Below are 23289 nucleotides of genomic sequence, written 5' to 3' on the forward strand. Positions count from 1 at the left end.
AAATTACCATGTAAACTTGCTTTGAGGAAATAAACTTCGTTGACGATTTGGCTGTTCTAGACGAAAAATGGAAATTTTGTTTTTTCTTTATTTAAGGCATTTGAAGGGTAAAAGTGCGGAAAAATTGTTTTGGTTTGTGTGTAAAGAATTGGATGTTATTGAGGGAAAATGAAAGGTATTTGAGAAATGGAAGTTACGGACACACACCATTTTGTTACTACCATCCAAACAAATCAGTCAGTTAAAATAATAAATTTACATCTTTTAAGTTTAAATTGTTTAAAGAATACTTTAGGAAAAAACATGAATTCTAAGTTAATTTTTAATAAATATATTATAAATTTGAAAAATGAATCCTCTTGAAGTTTTTTGATATTTTTTATGTTATTAAACTAACGTTTAAAGTTAAACTACAGTCTAAAATATTCTAGATCAATTTACGTTAAAAAGTACCGGTACTCAAGGTACCAATAATTTTTACCGTAAAATCCATTTTTGCCGGAACACGGTATGGAACAAAAAATCTGATATATCTAATTTGTACAGTTATACTGTAAAATGTTACTGTTACACTTATATTGTTACACTGTTATTATTACACTATAAAATATTCTGGATCAAATTACGTTAAGAAATGCGGGCACTGAACGTGCCATTTTTTCCCGTAAATTCCATTTTTACTGGAACCTGTTACGAAACAAAAAAACTGATATACCATAAATTTTACAGTTTAAATTGCCATAAAATCTCAAAATCACTGGTTTTTAAATAAATATTACTGTGAAAATTACGGTGCAACATTTTACGGTAAAATGGATTTTACGGATGTTGCACCCAAAATATCGGTATTTTAAAGTATAAAATAGTTAATAAAGTCTTTTTATTGAAAATTTTATTTAAATTTTTTTATACGATGCAAATTTTTTAAAAAAAATCTTGAATAGCAATCAGCATTCTGCAAACAAAAAACAATTAATATATTCTCCATTGTTTCATATGCAAATGATCAAATTACAGTATAAAGTAACGGCACAAGTACAATCACCCATATAATCCATTTTTTCCGTAAAATATTATAACGTGATTTTTACTGTAAGATTTATTTCATTAGAGTTATTACTGCATACGTTACTGTAAAAATTATACTATATCAAATTTTTTGATCCGCAACATATTCCGCTAAAAAGGAATTTTACGGTAAAAAGTACAGGTGTTCTTTTTATTGTAATTTACCTGAACAGAGTTTTTACCTGAATGCAGAGTTTTTACCTGAACAAAAACACATATAAAAAATAAACAATTGCTTAAAAACTATTTTGGTACCTCCGATATGTGGGAAAATGAGTTTTCTCTTCGATGAAACCAGCTTTCTTCTATTTTATACTCTACAAAGACTGTTAAATTTCGAAAAGCGTTTAAAACTTAAAATTAAATTCTAAATAAATAACAATGAATTTAAACTTCGAATATCTCTTTTTGTTTGGTTTTTCTTTTTTTAACTATCCAGTTCAAATTTTCTAAAAATTTGTTTTGAAAATTTTTATTTCATTCTAACTGATATTTCATAGAACATGTCCTTTCATCTACAGATATATCCTAAAATAAGATGCATCTTAAAATAAGATATCATTTCTACCAAGAAAAATAGGTTCATAAAATTGTGATTGATGCTTCAATTCAAAACTCTGAACTAAAAATGAAATACCTAGTTGATGTATAGTTATTATTATTTCTCTAATATTATTATTTTAGATTTATTGGTTTACTAAAATTAATATTTAATGAAATCAAATGTAAGCAGATGATTTTGTTTACATTTTATGAAATAAAATTATTACTAAAATTAAAATAACATAAATTATTGAAACTAAATTTGAAGAAATGACATCTCAAAACAGTTTTCCTTGTCAACTCATCTTGTTAAATTGATAGAAAAAATCTTTTTCTCTAATTCTTTGTTTTTGATCTTTTTATTTCTTGGTACTAAAACGTTCTTCTCTGCAAAACGTGCTACCATAAGGAAATACTTTATAGCGAAAACTACTTTGGATATTGAAGTACTTCAATAAAAAAATCAAGAAAGTTTCTTGTTATTATTTTTTTAAATCAATTTTGTCAAAATCTGCGATTTTTTTCGGGTATTGTTTGATATTATTTACAAGTTCATTAAAAAAGATATTTCATATGAGCCAGTAAAATATATTTTAATACAAATGTGGTTTTAGCATTTTAGAAGCAAATTGTATTAAACTATATGAATAAAACATAATGTTCGTATGTTGACTTAACAAATTTGTTACACCAAATAGAATCGCACCAAATTTGGTGAATATACGATTCAAAAATCTCCGATTATTCGTTTGCGCGACACAGCTAAACAAAATAATATAAATACACGAAGAAGAAAATCTGGTTCAGAAACCTTAATAAAAACAAAAATCCGCGTATGAAAAAAAAAACAAAATTCTGGAAAATAAAGCCAAAATATACGGTATTAAAACCCTTCCCTCGGTAATTTTTTCGTTCTTATTTTATAGATTTACTGCAAATTCTGGTTTTCAAAATTATAGTTCATTTTACCAGACATTTAGTGAAAAATACAAAATTGTAATTTAGTAACTGTATTTTCATAATTGTATGAAAATTAAGTTGAACCAAATAAATTATTTTTACGAAATGGTTTAAGGTATCGTATCATAATTAAATTACTATATTTTATCACAAATTATAAAACCATATTTAATGGTTAATTTCACCAAAGTCATTATCAAAGCGCAAGTTTGCAGAGCTTTTTGATGTTCCCATGTAGCCAGAAGCATGGTAAATTTTATTATATTCTGGTTTAGTTTTGATCATACCAATTTTCTAAGTGTAAAAATTTACCTGCAAACACAGAAAGTTCGGCTTTGTAAGAGGTCATGAATTAAGAAAACACATTAACTGCTATCAACGTCAAAAGAATTCATAAAGAAGGAATGCAGAACTAAAATCATCAAATCCTTATTGATTGCGCAAAGGAAAGAAAGAGCCTAAGACAATCATTGGAAGCATATTCAAATTTAATCAGGTCATTATAACCTTATAACATGTTACGTTATAAAAACATATAAAAGCTTATTTCTTAGTAAATTTTACTTTTACAAAAATTATTACCAAAGCGCTTTGATAATATTTACAGAACCTTTTGGTGGTCCCATAGATCAGAAATACGATAAACTTTTCGGTGTAATAAAAAAAAATATTTTTCATAGAATTTAATAAATAATTTACACTGTCAACGATTTTCCAGCTTATAGCTTTATTTGACTCAAAATATTATGAAAAACTTATGTTTGATACCCTGTATGAAGATTAGTACAATTGCGAACTTCCACTTCAAGAAGAAGAAGATCACAGAAACTCACACATGTGACCAATGACGTCAGCACCAGCTAATCATTTATAAGCAAAATGGCTTGTTAAAGTTGAGCTAGGTTTCTCCGCATAAGTTGGAATGTTAATTAACATGAATTTAATTAAATACAGCGCTATATTGCGTATCAAAATCGCTGAAATATAATTCTTCCTCGTCAACGTCTTTTACTTAACTTAGATTTATAATTTGCTTCGGTGTTTCATTGTAACAGTGACATATTTTTGGTTTGTGTACCTGGCAACTTCGATGCATAATTAGTTTGTCTATGTTCTACGCAGCTTCGTGCCTGTCTTTTTGTTAAGTAAAAAATATAAATGAGAGAAATTATATATTTGTGAAAAATCACTGTAAAAGAATATAGCTGTCACTTAAGATGAGTGATACTTGCCAGAATTGGCAAACTCGAAATAGAATGGAAAGAATAATTGAAACCGAAAAATAATGCCACGTTTCAACAACCAATCAGGATCAAGATACCCACACTACGTCACTTGCAGGTATCCCATTCAGATCAACACTTGTGACGTCAATGCACCAGAAAATTGAAATATCTATGGAACTACAGTCCTACTTTGCTAATACTTACGCTTTTAAAGCATACTTCTATGAAGTAAAATAAAGTACTATCAATAAAATTTAATACAGTAATGTCGAAGTAATGTAAGAAAGGGTCAATTTATTTTTGAAAAAATTGTGATTGTCGCAAGTTTTTACTATAACGGCTAAAAAAAATACTATATGTTTCCTTTCTTTAAAACTTTGAATCAGTTTTTTATGGGTTTCTTGAGTTAGCTTTCTTAGATAAATCTCATAATTTTAAGTCATAAGTTGTACTAAAGGGCTATTAGGTATGATAATTAATTGCTGCACAAAAGAGGAAAACGTATATTACTGAGAGAATAGTTCAAAAAATAATTATAAAATTACTTCTGTTTTTCGTACCTATTTTTGAGAATTAAAATTATAACTGTAAAACATCTTAGCTGCCATACATTTAAATCTTGAAAACAAAAATTTAAATCTATATCAATTTAAATCTATATCAACCACATTTAAAGGAAACATCTTTTGTACCGTATTTCTTGATAGGAAAAATTATTATAAAATAACAAAATATCATTTACTTATTTACAAGTATCACATACTCAGATCAAAAATGAATTTTTTTTACCCGGAAGGCACCGGGTAAAGCTGTTAGTTTCTTAATAACTACACATACGACGTTCGTAATGCACGGAATGTTTTCTAGAAATTAAGATAGTCAAAAATAAATTTTTTGCTTGGCAACAATAGGAAAAAAACACTTAAATGATAATGTCTTCATGAAATTAGAAACTGATTTTTACAGATATTTAATGATAAATCAGTAAAAGAAAAAGCTGAATTTTAAATTTTTGTACCATTTAAAAATTATCATCAACTTGTTAGTTATAAACTTTAGAGAAATATTTGTTCAGTTTTCGTCAAAACATTTAAGTATTCTTTGAAATATAAATAATTTACACTAAAGGCAGATTACAATAATTATTATTTACATATATTGTGACATAAATGACATAAATGGCATAATCTAATATTTTACTATTTACATAATAAATTTTTGTAGTCACAATGTGTATCATAATGTATATGAGCAATTATAGTATTTAAATATATATTTTAATAACGTTAAATAAATAAATGTGTTTAAAAATATTCACGAAGAGGATTTAATAAATATTCCGTTTCTTGGAAAATTATTAAGTGTCAAATAATGTAATGTTTAAATAATATGTAATAATAATGCATTATTATTATTGTATATAAATGATAGTAATAATAACAATATTTCTAAAACATGTTATACGAGTATAATATTTACATAATAAACCCATTATATAAATATTATAATGTTTTATTTTCTGATTAATTTATTTACATATTTTGTGACAAATTTATGAAAATTTCGAAAAATTCGTATCCGATAGATTGTTTTTCATAACTTTCGTAAATCAACACCATTCAACTTAAGATTTTGTCTTTAACGTCAAGTTGACAATAACTATATTTAATGTGTTTTTATACTTTAATTTATAATTAAATGTACGGTGGGCCAAAAGAAAAACTGAATAACTTTTGATCTAATGATCGGAACTTCACGTTCTAGGACTCAATCTTAATGCTTCGAAGGGGTGACCAATGGGTGCTTCGAAAGATAATGAGTGCAGACGATATTTTAAGTTATGAAATCAAACACAAAAACGTACTTTCTCTGAATAAACATACCTTTGCGAAATAATAAGACATACCATGCAAAATAGTAAAAATATTTATATTTGCTTAAAAATATCCCTATTTTAATCAGAAAATAATTAAAAAGCTGAATAAAGTATTCAGATTTTTAACAGTTAATTATTAAAGGCTTGTACTTGAGATAAGTAAGTAAAGAAAAATTCATATTTTCTAAAAACAAAAGACTTTTTTAATTATTTTACATTTAATGCATCGCTCATAAATGTGCGTAGCGCATATTTTCAGATCGCATACTAGTAAGGCTGTTTAATTCATAGAAAACAATATAAGATTCTTAGATTTCCTTTTACATATTTAATATTGTGTCACAGTTCTTCTTAGCTCAGTTCTACATTAAGAGGAAAAATACGGCATAGGATTAAGAGGTTGAAATTTCTTCACATGCTGCAAATATCACATTTCTAGAAAGACAACTTTTTCGAAATTTGAGATTGTATGTAAATTGCTAGCAGCTACATTATTCAACTACGTTTTGGTTTTCATGAAATGAAAAATGATCTAACTTATTGGCTCTTAATAAATATGAGAAGACAATAATCTCGGGGTCAATATTCAATTCTTGTCCATGATAGATGAGTGAAACTTCGATCTTTATAAGTTGCATATGCTATTACAAAATCGCTCCATTATAGGAAATATTTAAGTTCAAGAAAATATGATATTGATGTTACATTGGCTGAATCGAATCTGAAATAATTAATACAACACTGCACTTTCTGTCAGAAATATTATTAACAATGATATAAACTTTGTAATAAAATTTCGCGATCATGCAGCGAATATAAATTTCATCATCCTTGTTTGAAACTTGAACTCTAAATGTGTTTATCATAAAAATCCTTGAAATGATTATATCTGTTGTTATTTTCTATTAAAATAAAATGTGTAGGAAATCAGATTTTCATACGATTTTAATGTTGAAACATGTGAATTTTAGCAAGTATAATTTCAACCTTAATTTTAAAACTTTTTTACCATAAAAATGCATAGAAAATGGTTATACCTGTTGTTATTATTAAGCAATAAAATGTGTTGTAGAGAATAAAATATGTACCCATATTCCGCTTATAAAACGTAATAATTGCAAATGTAATTATCAGAATTTTTATAACATAAGTTAAGTATTTTTTTTATTTTAAATTTTCAGATAGTGATTGGAACACTGAAGAAAGTCAATCAACAAGCAGTAGTAGTGGGGGAGGTACCACAAGAGGTGTGTAGAATTAAAATTTTGTATTAATATACATAGATTCTAAAACATTTTGGAACCACGTGAACCCTAACATCGTTCAACTTTACTGCAATTTTAATTTGGCACCAAGTTGAACAACATTATTATGCATGTTAATTTTTCCTTACACGATAATAATAGGTTCAATATTGTTTTATTCAACGCCCTATGAAATTTGCACCAAATTTGTAGGGTATTGGGGCAAAAAATGCATGATAATGAATATGGTGATTGTTTATTGTGGTTCAACTCTAAACCTGTGTTTCTGAAAGAGTGAAGTAATTGGAAAATGTGGCGTAACTAGAAATGTGCTCAGTCAAATCAATATAATTTCAAGTTTTTGAAAAAAAATTCGTGCAATTTTTTGCTTTCTACTGATTTTCCCTTCTCAGAAAACCACATAAATTATTTATTTTCTTCTCGTTTTTAACATTAATTTTAACAGTTTCAAAATATTTTAGTGACCAAATTAAATCAAGAAGTAAACTTTTTCATTTCATTCCTAAATATCTTAACCATATGATGCACTTAAAATACGTATTTGTAGAAAAAATACTATGCTTATTGAATAAAAAGATTTTATTAAATACAATTTTTCTCTCCCCAAAAAAACATTTAAAACTACGTTTTCCTTCTTTTTTTTTGCTGTTTGAAACTTTTTTTAAATCAATATCCAAAGTTTTTGGGTATTTTAATGAGAATCTTTTTATTCAAAAGCTAAGCACTTTCATTTTAATTCTAAGTTTTTTAACTATAGAAGGCCCATAAAGAGCCTCCTTGATGAAAAATATTGTACAACTAATAAAAAGATTTTATTTAATACTGATATTCTCCCCAGAAAACCATCAAAACAAGATAATTTTTTATCTTTCTTTTTAGCTCTTTACAACAGTTTTTATCGAAATTTTCATACATTTTGATGACCATTTCAGTTCGACAGATATTCATTATATTTCTAAGTATTTCAACTACACTGTAAAAAATTGTCATGCGTCTGAACACCAAGAATAGTGGCAACTACTTTACACCAAGTGTGGTGTTCAACTACTCCAAAATTCGATGAATCATCACAGTTTTTACAGTATACAGGGTGTCCCGAAACGACCGCATAAACTCTGCACAGCTAGATTCCTCGTTGGGAGTTCATAAAAACTGCCCAAGGAAGCGTTCCTGTACGATCCATAGTTTACGAGAAAAATACGAAAAACAAAGTATGACGTCACTGCCGGTGCAAGAAAAAAACACTTTATTGAACATATCCACGGCGTGCTCAAGCCTGCCTCGACATGCACGGCGGACACTTTGAACATCTACTTTAAATTGTGCATAATATACTGCTGTTGATATGTTCAATAAAGTGTTTTTTTCTTGCGCCGGCAGTGACGTCATACTTTGTTTTTCGTATTTTTCTCGTAAACTATGGATCGTACAGGAACGCTTCCTTGGGCAGTTTTTATGAACTCCCAACTAGCTGTGCAGAGTTTATGCGGTCGTTTCGGGACACCCTGTATATAGAATACTCTTGAAGTGCCTTCTTGTCGAAAAATACCAAAAGAATTACTTGACACAGATTTTCCTCCACACCCCCCCAGAAACCAATCTAACCAAACTTTTTCTCTTATTGGAAACAATTTTTAAAACAACTACCACAGTTTCGTAGCCATTTCGTAGCCATTTGAGATACTAAAATATAAGGTATTTCTATTTAAAATAACTATAGGATATACTCAAAGTATAGCTTGTATAAAAATACTATAGATTTAATATAAAAATACAGATTTTATCACCCAGAAAATCATCCGAACGAACTATTTTTTTCTCCAGTTGTTCAAAATATTTCTTTCAAAACAACTTCCAAAGTTTTCAAACATTTCAGTGACCATTTCAAGTTGAAAGATAACAGCGACAATTGATCGTTCTTTTAAATAAAGGCATCGTTAAAAGACCCATTCGAGAGCTTTTAAAAAACGACCTCTCGTTAAGAGATGCCGGACGGGGCCACTGAAGCGGTCGTAAAAATGACATCTTTTCACACAAAACAATGGCACTGATTGTTAATTTGTGTGCACTTCCATGAAGGAGAGTAACAGCTAAACTTGGAAATGTAGTGCTGCAGACAATGATCCGTTTCAACAAGCAGTTCAAAGTGAATGATATTGAAATGTGTTTAAAAGTTTTTAACTGTTGAATAAACAATCTTCAAATCAATTGCGAAAAATATACTTGGAAGAAATCAAGTTTGTATGAAATGCATGCCAGGTGTTCCATAATGATCTTTTATTTAACTGTATAATCTTGGCGAAAAAATTATCTGGGCCTCAGAATAAGCAAATCGCTTAATTAATCATTTTTAGAAAAAATATTGACTATTTTTTTTAAAAAAAAGAATCGCTTTTTTTCCTACATCAATGAAAAACAATAAATAACGCAGGGGAAAATTTTTTTTCTTCCAATTCTACAATTGTTAATCTTGAATTCGGATGTGGGGATTTCAAATTTCTAATTAGCTTTGCTCCCAAAGCTACAGATGTTTCTTAAATGGAAATTTTTTTGACATAAAAACATTATACACAACAATAGATGATATAAAGTTGCGACAAATTTTTAAGAGATTTAGACCGCATCATCAAGATTGAAACTGCATAAGAAACCATACCCAAAAAGGTCATCGTACGTGGCTAAGGATGCTTCCCTATAATGATATGTTCAGAAGCGCATGGAGAAACAGCTCATTATCTATAGCATTCCTTGTTCCTATTCCGGTTTCTAAGCAATTCCTGATGTCCTGATGATGTGCTTTAACTCTCCTAGAAGTTTATACCAACATTTGCACGAAATTTCACAAAAATAAAATAAAATGTGCTTTAAAAAATGTAGTTTTGTGAGGAAAACTGATTGCAGATTTGAAAAAAGCGATATGAAAGCATCTAAGCTCTTTTTATAAAAAAATTCATGCAACAAAAAAAAAACAAAAAAACAAAAAAACAACAACAACAAAATTGTTCCCCAATGTGATTTTTAATTTTTGAAGAATTTAATGAGACCAAACAATACAGCTTTGGAGTAATTTTACGAACATTAAAAATTGCAACACAAATGTTTTTTTTATTTTTATTTTACACAAAACTAAAGGTTTTCTTCATATTATTTAATACGCTTTTCCTTATCATTCGTACCTTTTTTATAGAGGGTGCTGCCTTAAGATAAGCTAAACATAATTTGACACAAATATCTGTTACAAACTGACAACAGTTGTAAAAATAGAATATTTTTTAAGTTATATCAGTGCTTGTGAGATTTTAGTATGGATTAAAAAGTGTTATTTCAAAAAGTGTTAGTGATAGCAGGACCTTCGAGAAATTGCCTTTAAGTAGGAGGGACGAAAATACTATCGAATACCAATATTCATATTCTTATCGAATTCCTTATTCTATAGAAATAGAACTATCGAATAAAGAATACTTATTGAGAAGGATATAATTAAAAACACCAAACACTGTTTGATTACTTGAGGAAACTAAAGAAAAAGAAAATGTTTCAATTATAAGCGTCTTTATGTTTTATCAGACAATCTGGAATTTCTCATCCAGCCCTTTTCATTGTTAATTCAATAGTTTTTTTTTTGTTTTTTTAGATAAATAAATAATAATATGAATATTGGTATTAAGCGTATTTTTTAAGATTCCTTGTTGACAAAAATTTAAAAAATACATATTAAAGGAGGTATTTACGGATCTCTTTTATTATTGTTAAATATAAACTCAGGTATTTGCCACAAAAATGGGAAGCCAAAGCGGGTAAATTGTTAAAAATAAGTTTTCAAAAGTATAAGCAAAATAATTTTTAATAAATCAGTGCAATTGACATTACATATAAGCATTGTGCTTTTTTTTTTTTTTTTTTTTAAGAAAATATTTGTGTAAAAATTTAACTTATATTTTTAAGGTATTAAAAAAAGAACAACAGTCATATTAAAATAACATAAATGATCGGAAAAATTAAACCGTAATGCAACAAGAGAAAGTTTTTAAAGAAAATATCTTTGAGTGTTAATTACCTATCAATTTTATAAAAAAAATTATATTATCACTTCATAGGAAATGTTTAAAGAATTCATTTCTTCGTTCAAGTTTAGGCACATGAAATTATTTATATTTACATGAATAATAAAAGCTTATTATGTTGCATAATTCAAAATGTTTTGAGGGTAAAATTAAAGCAATAATAAAAATATTGTAATACTGTTTATATTTTTACCGTGTATATTTACTATTAAATACTGTCTATATTTTTGCAAATGACTTTCAAAATTGCGTGAAAACTTTTTCACGTATTTAGATCGGAAAATAAGTTAAAAATACATTGAATAAGATTGATGAGTGTGCTAATATGTTTAAAAAGAATTTATTTGCATGAAGTTATATTTGATTTTGAAACTGCATTGAAATTTCGGTAATTTCTCCATTATTATAGTTCAGATTATTCCGAAATTTTGTTGCAATGTGCTAGTTCATTATTATGATTATTATTAGTTCATTACTAATAGTTCATTATATTGATCAAAATTAATCATTATTTATTTCTGCATTATTACTAACCATTGTTTTGTTCCTTAATCACACTATATAATTTTTGTAACTGATTACAGTTAATTATGTTTTACTGTTGACTAATATTTAGAATTCGTTTTAATAGACTTTATGGACGAACCGCGAACACCAGCAAGGGATGGTAAGTTGGATTTTTCTCTTTTTCTTAATTAACATTTAAAAATATTTTCCAATTAAATTTTTAAAGCAATCCAATCATATCTCCTACTTAATATTGGAAATTATTTCGCAATGTGTTATAAAAATTTGTTAGGTTTTGATAAAGGTAATAATAGCATACTTAACAGCGTTGTATATAAAAAAATAAAAAATAAACGAAATAAATAAAGAGAACTGCTAAATTACGATTTACAGCGATTTATGATACTTTTTGCTATTTAGCCTGTTCAAAGAAAATTTATGATGCAGCATCTGACTTTTAAATGCTTATAAATTGTTCTCCTTATCCTAAAGACAACAAACTGAAGTGAAAAAATTAAAACAGTCTCTTCTTTGGATAAAGCGGAACGAAATATTTTATGAATAATTCATGTTCTAAAATTCTCAGCACGTGATGTTAAATACATTTAAATTTTTCCTAAAATAGGAAATAGAGAAATTGGACGAAAAATTTATGAAAAAAACAGAAAAGAGTGAAATGGAAATCAAAGAAAAATATATTTTTTGTAAAATTTTTATTTTATTTTAAATAAAACAAAAAAAAAGTTTCAAATTTATAAATGTCATATGATTGTATTATTTTGAAGAAAACTCATTATTACAAATGAATTTTAACGATCTTAACTTAGAAATTAGGGGAATTTTACTTGGTTTTGTCTGAAATTTAATCGCGAATTCAAGACATTGTTGACTTTTCAACCCTTATGAAGTGTTGGAAGATTGATTATCAAAATTAACGTTGGTTTGCTGCGCTACAATTGAAAGATTGTCTGATTATTACCTTGAATGTCCATTAACATTTGTTTTACTTGGAAAGTTATGTCCAATTTCGAAAATCTATTTGCAATTTTGTTTACAAAGTTTCATTTTTCTTTGAAAATTTATTTACTAATTTGCTTATAAACTTTTCCGTCTAATTAGGATGATTTACTTAAAACATTTTGTTCTATTTTCCCAATTTTAATGTCATATCACAGTAAATATAATTTCAGAGGGCAGATAGTTTCTTCTCTTATCAATTGGGAAATATTTGTTTGGCTTTATTTAAAATTGAATCGAGCGTTAACGAAATTGTAGGCTGCTTTTGAATTTTTAAGGAGAGATGGAAGTTTTATTATCAAAATTTACTTTCATTTTTAGGTATTTGATCAATTATCTGCTCGTCACATTCAATGTCGATTTTCAAAACTTTGTTTTGCTTATAAAGTTATTCCTAATTTTGAAAATCTATTTGAAAGTTATTACGAGAATCATTAACTCATTTTAAAAATTTAAAAACTGATAGAAGTTTTCTTATTAAGTTTAATATCACCCATTTCTTTTAGAAATTTATTTAATAACTTAATATTCTCTTCAATTCTGGTTTAGTATTTTTTTTCTAATTTTGATGATCAATTTCAAAATTTTCTTAGAAAACTACACCGTAGATAATTAATATATCTTAAAATTTCGCTGGATTCAAAGTTATGCATAAATTTTGCCAATTACTAATAAAATTTGTGTAAAATAATGTTTTATTTTTAAAGTTTACTAAAGCAAAGCAGTGACTTACTCCGTTGATTTACTTAAAAATATAGGTCTTAATCCCTGCAAGCACACATGCACCTAATTTTGACTCACTATGACATTATAACTTTCCTACTTAACTTTCGGTTATAAAAAAATGAGTATTGTCAAAATGTAAGAATTTTTTAATTAGTTCTCTCTCCGTCTGTTTCTCTCTCCCTCTTCAGATTTTTATATTATGTATATATATATATATATATATATATATATATATATACAGAGAGAGAGAGAGAGAGATTTTTAAAAGAAACTTTTTTGAAATGACAACGTTATATACAATAGGAGGTGGTGTAAAGTTGTAAAAAAATTTTGAGAGATTTAGGGAACATCATCAGGATTGAAACTGCAAATTAAACAATACCCAGAAATGTCGTCGAATACTGTTAAGGATGCGTCCCTATACTAATTTGTTCAGAGGCGCACGAAGAGACAGTTCACAATAGATTAGCGCTCCTAGCTGCGTACTGAAACATTTCCAGTTCCTAAGCAATTTTAGTCATGAGGATGTGCCTTAATTCTCCTAAAAATTGTTGCAACATTTGCTGTTGTGTGAAAGCTCTGCTGTAATAGAGGAGTTATTTTAATATTGTTGGTACTTCATTTATTTTCCAATACAATAAATGATGTTTTATTTTTATTTATCAGTTATATTTTCTAAATAAATGTATTTTCAATTTTAAGAAGAAAATCAAAATTTTCTGAGTAAACAAAATATTTTTTTTATAATAAAATTAGAACTAAAATATTTTTTATTCGGAAAATTTTTATTTTTTTATTTATATATCGATAATTTAAAGACATTTATAGATAATTTAGATAAAACATTGAATAGAAAATTCAAAAAGATACAATGTAGAATTCTTAAATGATATATGTTATCATCACTTTAATATACAATATTAAATTGAAAATTAAATTATGCCATTAAACTACCTGCTTTCATATTTAAAGATTCAAAATCTGTCACTTAATTCAGTAAAATTTAGTGAAGAAAAAAATATATTTGAACTATGAACTTAAACCTAATTATAAAAACAATTAACTCTGAATTTCATCGGTTTTTTTTAGCATTATAAAACTTAAAATGTTGCCTTGAAACTCTCTGCTTAAAAATTCAAAATCTGTCTCTTTATTCAAGTATATGTTTTTTTTTTCTCTAAATTTAACTAAACTAAGAACTCATCATCGATTTCGCAGAGAGGCATGGTTGCTATGGAAACAGGTTTATCTCTTCCTAGGATTACTCCTTAGTTTATTCCCGTAGCTTAGTCCCAAACGAAAAGATGTTGATTTATTGCTTTAGAATTAGGCACCTCCCACTGGTACTTAAAAATTCAACTCTTGAATACTGAGATAATCCGTGGTACCAGGTTCTATAGCTTAAAATACAAGGAAAAAAATTCGTCATTTTTTTTTTTTTTTCATTTAGACACATTTTGCGGATAAATTTTTTCTGAGAAAAACTACTTAAAAATACTGGAAATAAACTGTATCTCACGTATTTTTGACAGAATTTTTATTTAATTCATGTTGACAAAAAGCGGCGAAGTAATTTTTATTTATTTACTAGTGTAGTATTTTTTATTTATTTTTTATTTAAGGAGCAGCTTTGAATGATATTTATTTAAAGGTATCGTAATGTCGCTTTATTATAACCGTTTTAATTAACTATTTTACCTGCACGTATGCCAGTTGTTTCTTCAACATTAATGAAAATTAGTTTTTTTTATTCCTTGTAAGGAATTAATAATGCACTAGTTAATTGCTCCTAGGAAAACTGAAACGTATTTCTTATGTCAATTTTTTTTGTATCTAATTCTCGTCAATTTTTTATTTCTAATTCTTGTTATTAATATTTTCAACTTCGTTTAATACTTTTTTATTATGAAAATTTATCCTGTTTTCGTAATATACCCACAAAAAAGCATTACTACAGAAAAAAGGTATTTTTTTCTAGCATTCATTAATTTAATTTTTTGTATCAACATTTTCGACGTAATAAATCTACGTATTAATCTTACATATTTTATATGCTATTTGCTTTTTACGCAATATGTGCTTTTAATATGTATGTTACCAACAAAGTATGAAACGCTGACATTATATAGAACACCTAGGCATTGTATATAATGTCTGACGTTTTTAGGCAAAGTATGAAATATGCGAAGTATTACATACTTTCCCTAGGCATTGTATATGTTACCGTTAAAGTATGAAATCCGTTATTTTATAGAATACCTAGTTATTCCATGAAATAACTGATCGTGTCAGTTAAAGTGTAAAACTCTCTTGTATTTCATGGTTTAACTAGTTATTTCATTGAATAACGATCTGCAGCCCGTTAAAGTGTAAAATATCTATATCATATATCTCGCATGGCAAATACATTTACCTTCCACCCCTACTGCCTTTATCTATTTTGGCTATCATGATAAAAATAACCAAAGAAGGATTTTTCCACTTGGGCTCAAGAAACGGCCGCATAAAACAATTATATTCCCGATCCCAGTTCAGTGTCTGCGAACAAAAATTAATTAAAGTCGAAGAAGTACCGGATGTAGAAATATCGCTCCGGTCGGTTGCTACAGCTCAAAGTTTAGGTACTGGTCAGGGATTTAAAAAATGTTCGTGTAAAACCCAGTGTGTCAGCAAAAAATGTTTGTGTTTTAGAAATAATGTTCTTTGTAATTCCAAGTGTCTTTTTGTAGTCCTTGTTGTGAGAAATGATTTTATGGTGCGTTTCCATAAATACCATTTATACGCTGCATATATTAAATAAATTGCTTCTTTTTCATTTTAATTGTCTATCATTAGTTTATTTATAGAATACCTAGTTATTTCATTTTAGATAAATTGTTTATTTTACACTTTAACTATCTCTCATTAGTTAATTTATAGAATACCTAGTTATTTCATAGAATAACTAGTTAAAGTGTCAAATTAATAGCACATTACACACTTTAACGGATACGATCAGTTATTTCATGGAATAACTAGGTATTCTATGAAATAACTGCATTATATACATTAACCGTAACATATATAATGCATAGGCATTCTATAGAATGCCAAATGCTATTTAGGTAAAGTATGAAATAAACGTCCTGATGAGGTTATTATGTAAATGATGTGCATGTTACTGTGAATGGCCGAAATTGGTGGTTGTTGACTTTCGCCGGCGAATGTTGGCAATCACATCGTCTTGGTGAATGTCCGAAATATTTATTACACCCGATTTGATATTAATTCATTCGTGGATATAATTACATTTATTCGATATTTTAATACTTACTGACGATAGATTAGAAGAAACATCAGTGTTTCGAGTATCGGGCAAATATATACCGGGCAATGGCACTTGACCTTAAAAAAATATCAGTGTAGGGTATACCGGGAAAATGCATACCGGGCAGTGGCACTGAACCTTAAAAAAACATCAGTGTAGGATACACCGGGCAGTGGCACTTAACCAGACCTAGTATGACTAGACCTTTGGTAAATGTCCGAAATATATACTAGGTCTAGTTAAACCACTGCCCGGCATACATTTGCCCGGTATATCCTACACTCATAAAAAGAAAAAAACACTCATGAAAAGAAAACGTGTTCTTCTATGAATAGAATGGTTTTAGGTAATTAATGTATGTTTCGAAGTAAAGTCCAAGAGCAAACTAAAACGCTTCTTTAAAAAAATTTCAACGTTCTTGCTCTTTCTAAGCATTGTAATATCATTTAAGTTGTCTGGAGTTCAAATTACAACATTTGAAAGTTTCACATGAAAGTTTGATTATAGTTAAGTTTTTAACAATTTTCTGCTTGAGTTACTCTCCTAAACATTTGAAACTGCTTTCGTAAACTACGGACGTGACTAATGAGAAAATGTTTAAAGTTATGCGGCGTTTGAATTAATTAAAATGGGTTATACAATTAGATCTGGTAATGACCTAAATGAATCTATTTGGATAGCAAATTTCGGAGGATTATCCAAAGAGTTATTTACTCAAAGTGAAATGAGTTCATGGAGTAGTAATTAACGTGCTTTAACTGCAAGAATCACGGACGGAATGTTATATATTTAAATTTGCTCCCTCATGTCTAGAAAATTCTCTTAAGAAAGATATAACATGGTATAATTATAATAAAGTTTGTATATTGAAAGTAATAGACTATAAAGTAATAGACTATATAAAAGTATTGACTATAATATTGAAAGTATAGTTTTAATAACAAAGAATAACTCATTTAAAATGGATGCCGGCGTATAAAGTTGGCATAAATGAAAAGTTCAAAAGTAAAATACATTTCTAGTAAAAAATGCGATCATAATTCTACTTTATTTATTTAGATAAATATAGAATAACTTTAATGTGAATCTTTAGAATTATGACTAATATATGGTTAATGTTGTTGTTCATTTATATATTTGATACTTTATCACCGTGGATGATTTGTTCATTCATCTAGTGGATTTAGAATATTCAAGTGTAAATTTCTGTAAATGTGTTATTAAAATTTAACTTAAAGAAGGCTAGTGGCTAAAAAATTATTTGCCCTCTTGGGACAAATCACAACTCATCAGGAAGGTATAACATAGTATAATAATAATTAGGTATAATATTGATGGTATAGTAATTATAATAAAGAATAATTCATTCAAAATAGATGCCAGCGTATTAAGTTAATTTATAGGAAAAGTACCTTTCAATTCATTTAAGTTAAAAGTTAAGATGTTAAATATTTCTCTGCAAAAAATAAGAACAAACATAATTCGACTGTGTTTTAGATAATGTAGAGAATAACTCAAAATAATATTAAATTTTAGAATTATGACTAATATAAAAACTCGGGAAATGGTTGATTTTGTTGTTCAATCATATATTTTATATTTATCACCATGAATGTTTTGTTCATCCATCGAGTGAATTTACAACATTCAAGTGTAAATTTCTGAAAACTTGTAATTTAAATTTAACTTAAAGAAAGCTAGTGCCTAGAAAATGATTTATCTTACCTAGAAAACTCCTTAGGAAAGTATAACATGGTATAATAATAATTAGGATGGTATAATAATCATAACAAAGAATAAATCTTTCAAAATGGATGCCAGCGTATTAAGTTAATGAAAAGTACTCGTTAATATATTCAAGTGAAAAGCTCAGATGTTAAATATTTCTCTGCTAAAAATAAAAACAAATATAATTCGACTTTATTTATTTTTAGATAATTTATATAATAACTTAAAACAATGTTAAATTTTAGAATTAAGAAAATATGAAAATACGGTAAATGATTAATGTTGCACTTCAATCTTGTATTTGACATTTTAATTTCCGTGGATGTTTTGTTTATCCATGTAGTGGATTTACAACATTGAAGCGTAAATTTCAATATTATTAAAATTAAAATTTAGCTTAAAAAAGCTAAGACACAATTTCTTGTATATTCAAGATTTAAATGTTTTTAATTCGAAGGAGAAAAACATTGTAATTGGCAATGATAAATTGTACTTAATTAAGTTTAAAAAAACTGTTTATTTTACATAAAAGTTGCAACAGAAGATATTTTTTTATTTTTTAGATTTTAATATTTTTTGATCAACATTTATTCTTTTATGGTTATTACATTATAATATATATATATATATATATATATATATATATATATATATATATATATATATATAACAGTACAAATATAATGTAATTAAGCTCACATTGCATGCCAAGATTTTTAAAGAAATTCACCTTTTCGCTAAAATCTGAATTTACTTAAAAATAAGGTTAATTTTTATGTTTACTTTTTTATTTTATCTACTCATACACTCCAATGCTGATTTTTCCAAATTCAGTAGATCGTCTTTTAACTATTTTTTACTCATATAAGGAGTATTCTTTTTAAACATGAACAATTCGGACCGAGAAATTTCTTAAAATTTAAAGTCCAAAATAATCTGAAACTTTTTTGGTATACTTCTTTAGTTACACTTATTAATATCTTACGGACAGCAGTGTAGTATATTGACATTTGCTCGAGAAAAGAAATAAAATAGAAATTCACCAAATCTTAAATGCCGGGAAAATGACATATTATTAGCTTAGAAGTTTAAAAAACAGTCATTTTAAGTTAATAGTAAGTAACTCAACTTAAGCCTTTATGTTAGATGGACCATAAATTGCTTAAATTAATTCTTTTTATCCACTGTAGAAAGAATCAAATTTTTTGTTGTTGCTGATATGAAATTGTGTATAATAATCAACCATTAAATAAATAAATAACTTTGATTACATCCTAGCATATTACAATCATACATAAACTTGGTATTAGGATAATATTTGCTTTCCCTTCTTACAGTATCAGCAGTTAAAAAAAGTTCTGGTAACACTTCAATGTCCTGGCATTCATAAGCCAGGAAAATGACAGCCAGGATAATGACAAATTCGCCATTTTATAGCATATAACTTTACTGTAATTTAATATTTTGGCCTAAGACGTTTATATTCTGCAGAAAACGACAGGATTTCTTAAAATAACTCAGATAAATCTATGTAGTTTATGTTATTAATGATTTCAAGAAGCCAGGAAAATGACAACACTAAAACCTACTCATCTTGAAAAATTTTTTGCAATTGATTTTGAACTAGAAAATTGGTTCTTTATTCATGCAACTAGAAATGTTCATATAGGAGGGTATCTAATCAATCTATTAAGGTAAGATATGGATAGCTGGTTCTATCTATTACTTAACACTATATAAAAGTAGCCAAGGAAATGACAGATTTTCTTGGGACAAACAAATTATTGACAGAAAAAATTATTTTAAACGAAGTTTTTGTAAATAATACCCTCTGCGTATATTCTAAAAATGCTTACACCCGTTGAGATGAAAAAAATTAGATATTGAAAAATTTATGGGAAGTTTAGACGCTAGTTATTATTGGAAACATTGCTTGTGACATGCCAGAAACATGAAATTTTGAAGTTCAATTAAATTTTATAACTATGCAAAGCAGTCAATGCTAGTGCAAAGTCATTTTAAAATGTTAATAGCAATGCTATTTATTAATTTTTTTTTTAAAAAAATTCTTTTAATATTATGGTATTAGATCTTGGAGCAAAGGACAGTGAATTGTCATATTTCGTTAGAATCACCCATATACACGGTGCTCTGAAAACAACTTACCTTATGTATTTGTGGAATCCTTGCCAAAAGTAAAGTAAAAAAAGTCTAAGCGTTGGAAGGCTTAAATTGATATTAAGGCGGGAGGAAACTAAATCTGGTGAAAAATAATTCTAGCAAATATGACGAATCTCTACTGATCCAGCCGAAGCAAATGGAACTTCCAGTTTTTTCTAAAAATCTTCTTTCAACTTATCTTTATCCTCTGGTAATCAAACAAGCTTTGTTATCTTCAGTTCCGCCTTCCAGGGTAGTGGTTTGATTGAATATTGATTTGACTTATTTTTGACAAGGATATAAAAGGCGATCATTATGAGACACCTTTTACATATTTAGTGTAGAGGAAGAAACTTTTAACCGACAGAAATCGGGCTTAATAATAGTTCTTGAACATGTAATGTTGAATTTAAATTATTTAATTTTTAATATGTATGGCATATTTCACCCTCAGTTTATCTTATTTGCGTCATAGGAACAAGAGAATGTTTCATTCGGTAAAGAATTGCAACACAAAAATTATAACTCCTTCTCAAAATAAATAAACAGAATAACAAAAATAAAATAACAAAACGCTAAAAATTTGAAACGCATATTTCATTTTAAATATGTGCGGAAAATTATTTTGATAAAATTACGGACTTGTATAGCAGTGACATTTCCGGTTTTTTAAAAAAAAATATTGATAGAAAAACCAATATACTGTGCTTAAACAATTCCAATTATAGTTTCTCCGTTCGTATGGTAACAGTTTACTGGAAATTCTGTATTCCAAAATCATAGTTCTTATTCCACATATGTAGTAAAATATACAAAACTGTGAAGTGAATGTAGCGAAATAAATAATTTTTATGCCATGCTTTAGAGAATCATGATGAAGTTTCCAAATTTTACCATATTTACCAATCAGTTATATACCGAAATATGGTACTATAACCATATTTTATTGTTAATTTAACCAAAAGTTCTTAGCAAAGAGCTTCAGTAAAAATTACCGTTCTTTTAGGTGCTCCCTAAGAGCCAGAAACATGATAAATTTTACCATTTTCTGGTAAATTTGGTCATACTTGTTTTGCCAGTGAGCTTCTGAATTCCAATAATCTTAATCTCAATAATCTTACTAAATCTTAAGTAAAAATATTACAATTATTATTATTTTTTAATTTTATTTTTTTATTTTAGTTTTGGCCAAAAGTTTAATGATTTTTAACTTATTAAGATTGTATAGGAAACTATTGTAGATGTTTGTAGAATTTGGAACATTTTCTTATTTTATACGTGCAACGAAAATATGGTGTCGCCAAGATCAAGCGTCACCTGCGCTTCTCAAATGTAGATTAGATTGTTTTTCTATCCTTTTTTTTTTAAAAAAAAATAAGACGTTGACGTTAGAAGTAAGACGTTGTAAAATAGAGATATGTAGATTATTAATGCTTTCCTATATTTCATTTATGTATTTATTGTAGTGTAGGCATAAAAACTTTCTAATTACTCATTCGTTTCAGAGTCGTCCATAATATATCTCAACGTTATTCGTGATAAAAATCATATTTCTAGTTTTTTTTAAACGTTAATTAAGTTTTTTTAGGACATTTGTGAGCCTAATGAATGTAATATCAGATGTGCACTTATTTTGGTCAAAAAATATGCAAACAAAATATAAAATAAATAATATAAAATTTGCAATCCTCCCTGAAAAATAAGATAGACAAAACTATCAAAACGTGGTAAAATTTACCGGGTTACTGACTTTATGGAAGCATCAAAAACCTTTGGTGAAATTAACAATAAAAAATGATTTTGTAATAGGTGATAACATTTGGTAAATATATAAATTTGGTAGTTTTAGCTTGATACCTTAGAACATTGCATAAAAACTATTCAGTCTTGTATTTTTTACTAAATATGTGGTAAAATGAACTATAATTTTAAAAACTTAACTTTCCAGCAACATATGAACAGAAAAGTAACAAAATGAATGGTGTAAATATGAATAGTGTTATAGTACAAAATAAATGTTTTTTTTTCTCATTTTTTATGGGAAAAGTGTCATCACTATACAGTATGGTGATTTTACTAGATTTTTTTTCTTCGTGTGCTTACTTGAAATTTTTTATTTTAAACAAAATGTGAGGTGGTACACTTCTTTTTACCCCTCCCTCCACCTTGTCATTAACTGTCTCAATTTCATGAGGTCCTCTCCTCCTTTAAATAACATCAATTCAAGACCGTTCCTTATCCAAATTTATTTTAAAAAGCAATAAGTTTTTTTAATTAAAAAAATACTTTTTTTATTACATAATGTAAGTTTTTAATAAAAATTTCAATTAAAAAATATTCCTTGGATTGCATAACTAGTATAAGGTACGACTTTGAACCGTATGTTTTGAACGTGCTGGGTACCCGTATTGTATTAAGTATATCTTGGATTCTATGGCAAACTATAGAGCAGGGGTTTTCAAACTTACGTGAGGCCGGGGGCCGCAATTAAAAACACCAGTCAAATGGCTGGCCGCAACTTTATCAATATTTTATTAAGGACTCTTTTATGCTTGAGGTAACATTAAATATTACTGTCAGATTTTTATCAAGTTGTACAAAACAAAAGTATTAAAATACAGATTAAAATAAGAAATAGATTTTTACTTGAATTTTTTGCACCGTTGGTATGTTAAATTTCACAGAAAAGATGAAATTAGGCTTTTTTTTAACGAAGAAAAGTACTTTAAACCCATAGATTTTTTACGAAAATTGTCCGCAAAAAATGACAACTAATATAGTTTAGTTCGCGGGCTACAAAGAGTGGCTTCGCGAGCCGGATGTGGCCCGCAGGCCGCTAGTT

At 27.4% G+C, this 23289-nt stretch overlaps 1 protein-coding gene across 11 annotated transcripts in view; it reads left to right on the forward strand.

The window, feature by feature from the left end:
* LOC107442885 (coiled-coil domain-containing protein AGAP005037) overlaps positions 1-23289 on the forward strand; it is a 330755-nt gene that overhangs the window by 179152 nt on the left and 128314 nt on the right. For all 11 annotated transcript variants that reach the window (XM_071182301.1, XM_071182305.1, XM_071182308.1 and 8 more), the window contains exons 5-6: positions 6855-6920; positions 11634-11669. In XM_071182301.1, the coding sequence (XP_071038402.1) occupies positions 6855-6920; positions 11634-11669 (102 nt within the window). The remainder of the gene's footprint in view (positions 1-6854; positions 6921-11633; positions 11670-23289) is intronic.

The sequence above is a fragment of the Parasteatoda tepidariorum genome, chromosome 4, assembly GCF_982258835.1.
Source record: "Parasteatoda tepidariorum strain Cologne lab strain chromosome 4, Ptep-v5.0, whole genome shotgun sequence".
In the NCBI taxonomy this organism is placed as follows: domain Eukaryota; kingdom Metazoa; phylum Arthropoda; class Arachnida; order Araneae; family Theridiidae; genus Parasteatoda; species Parasteatoda tepidariorum.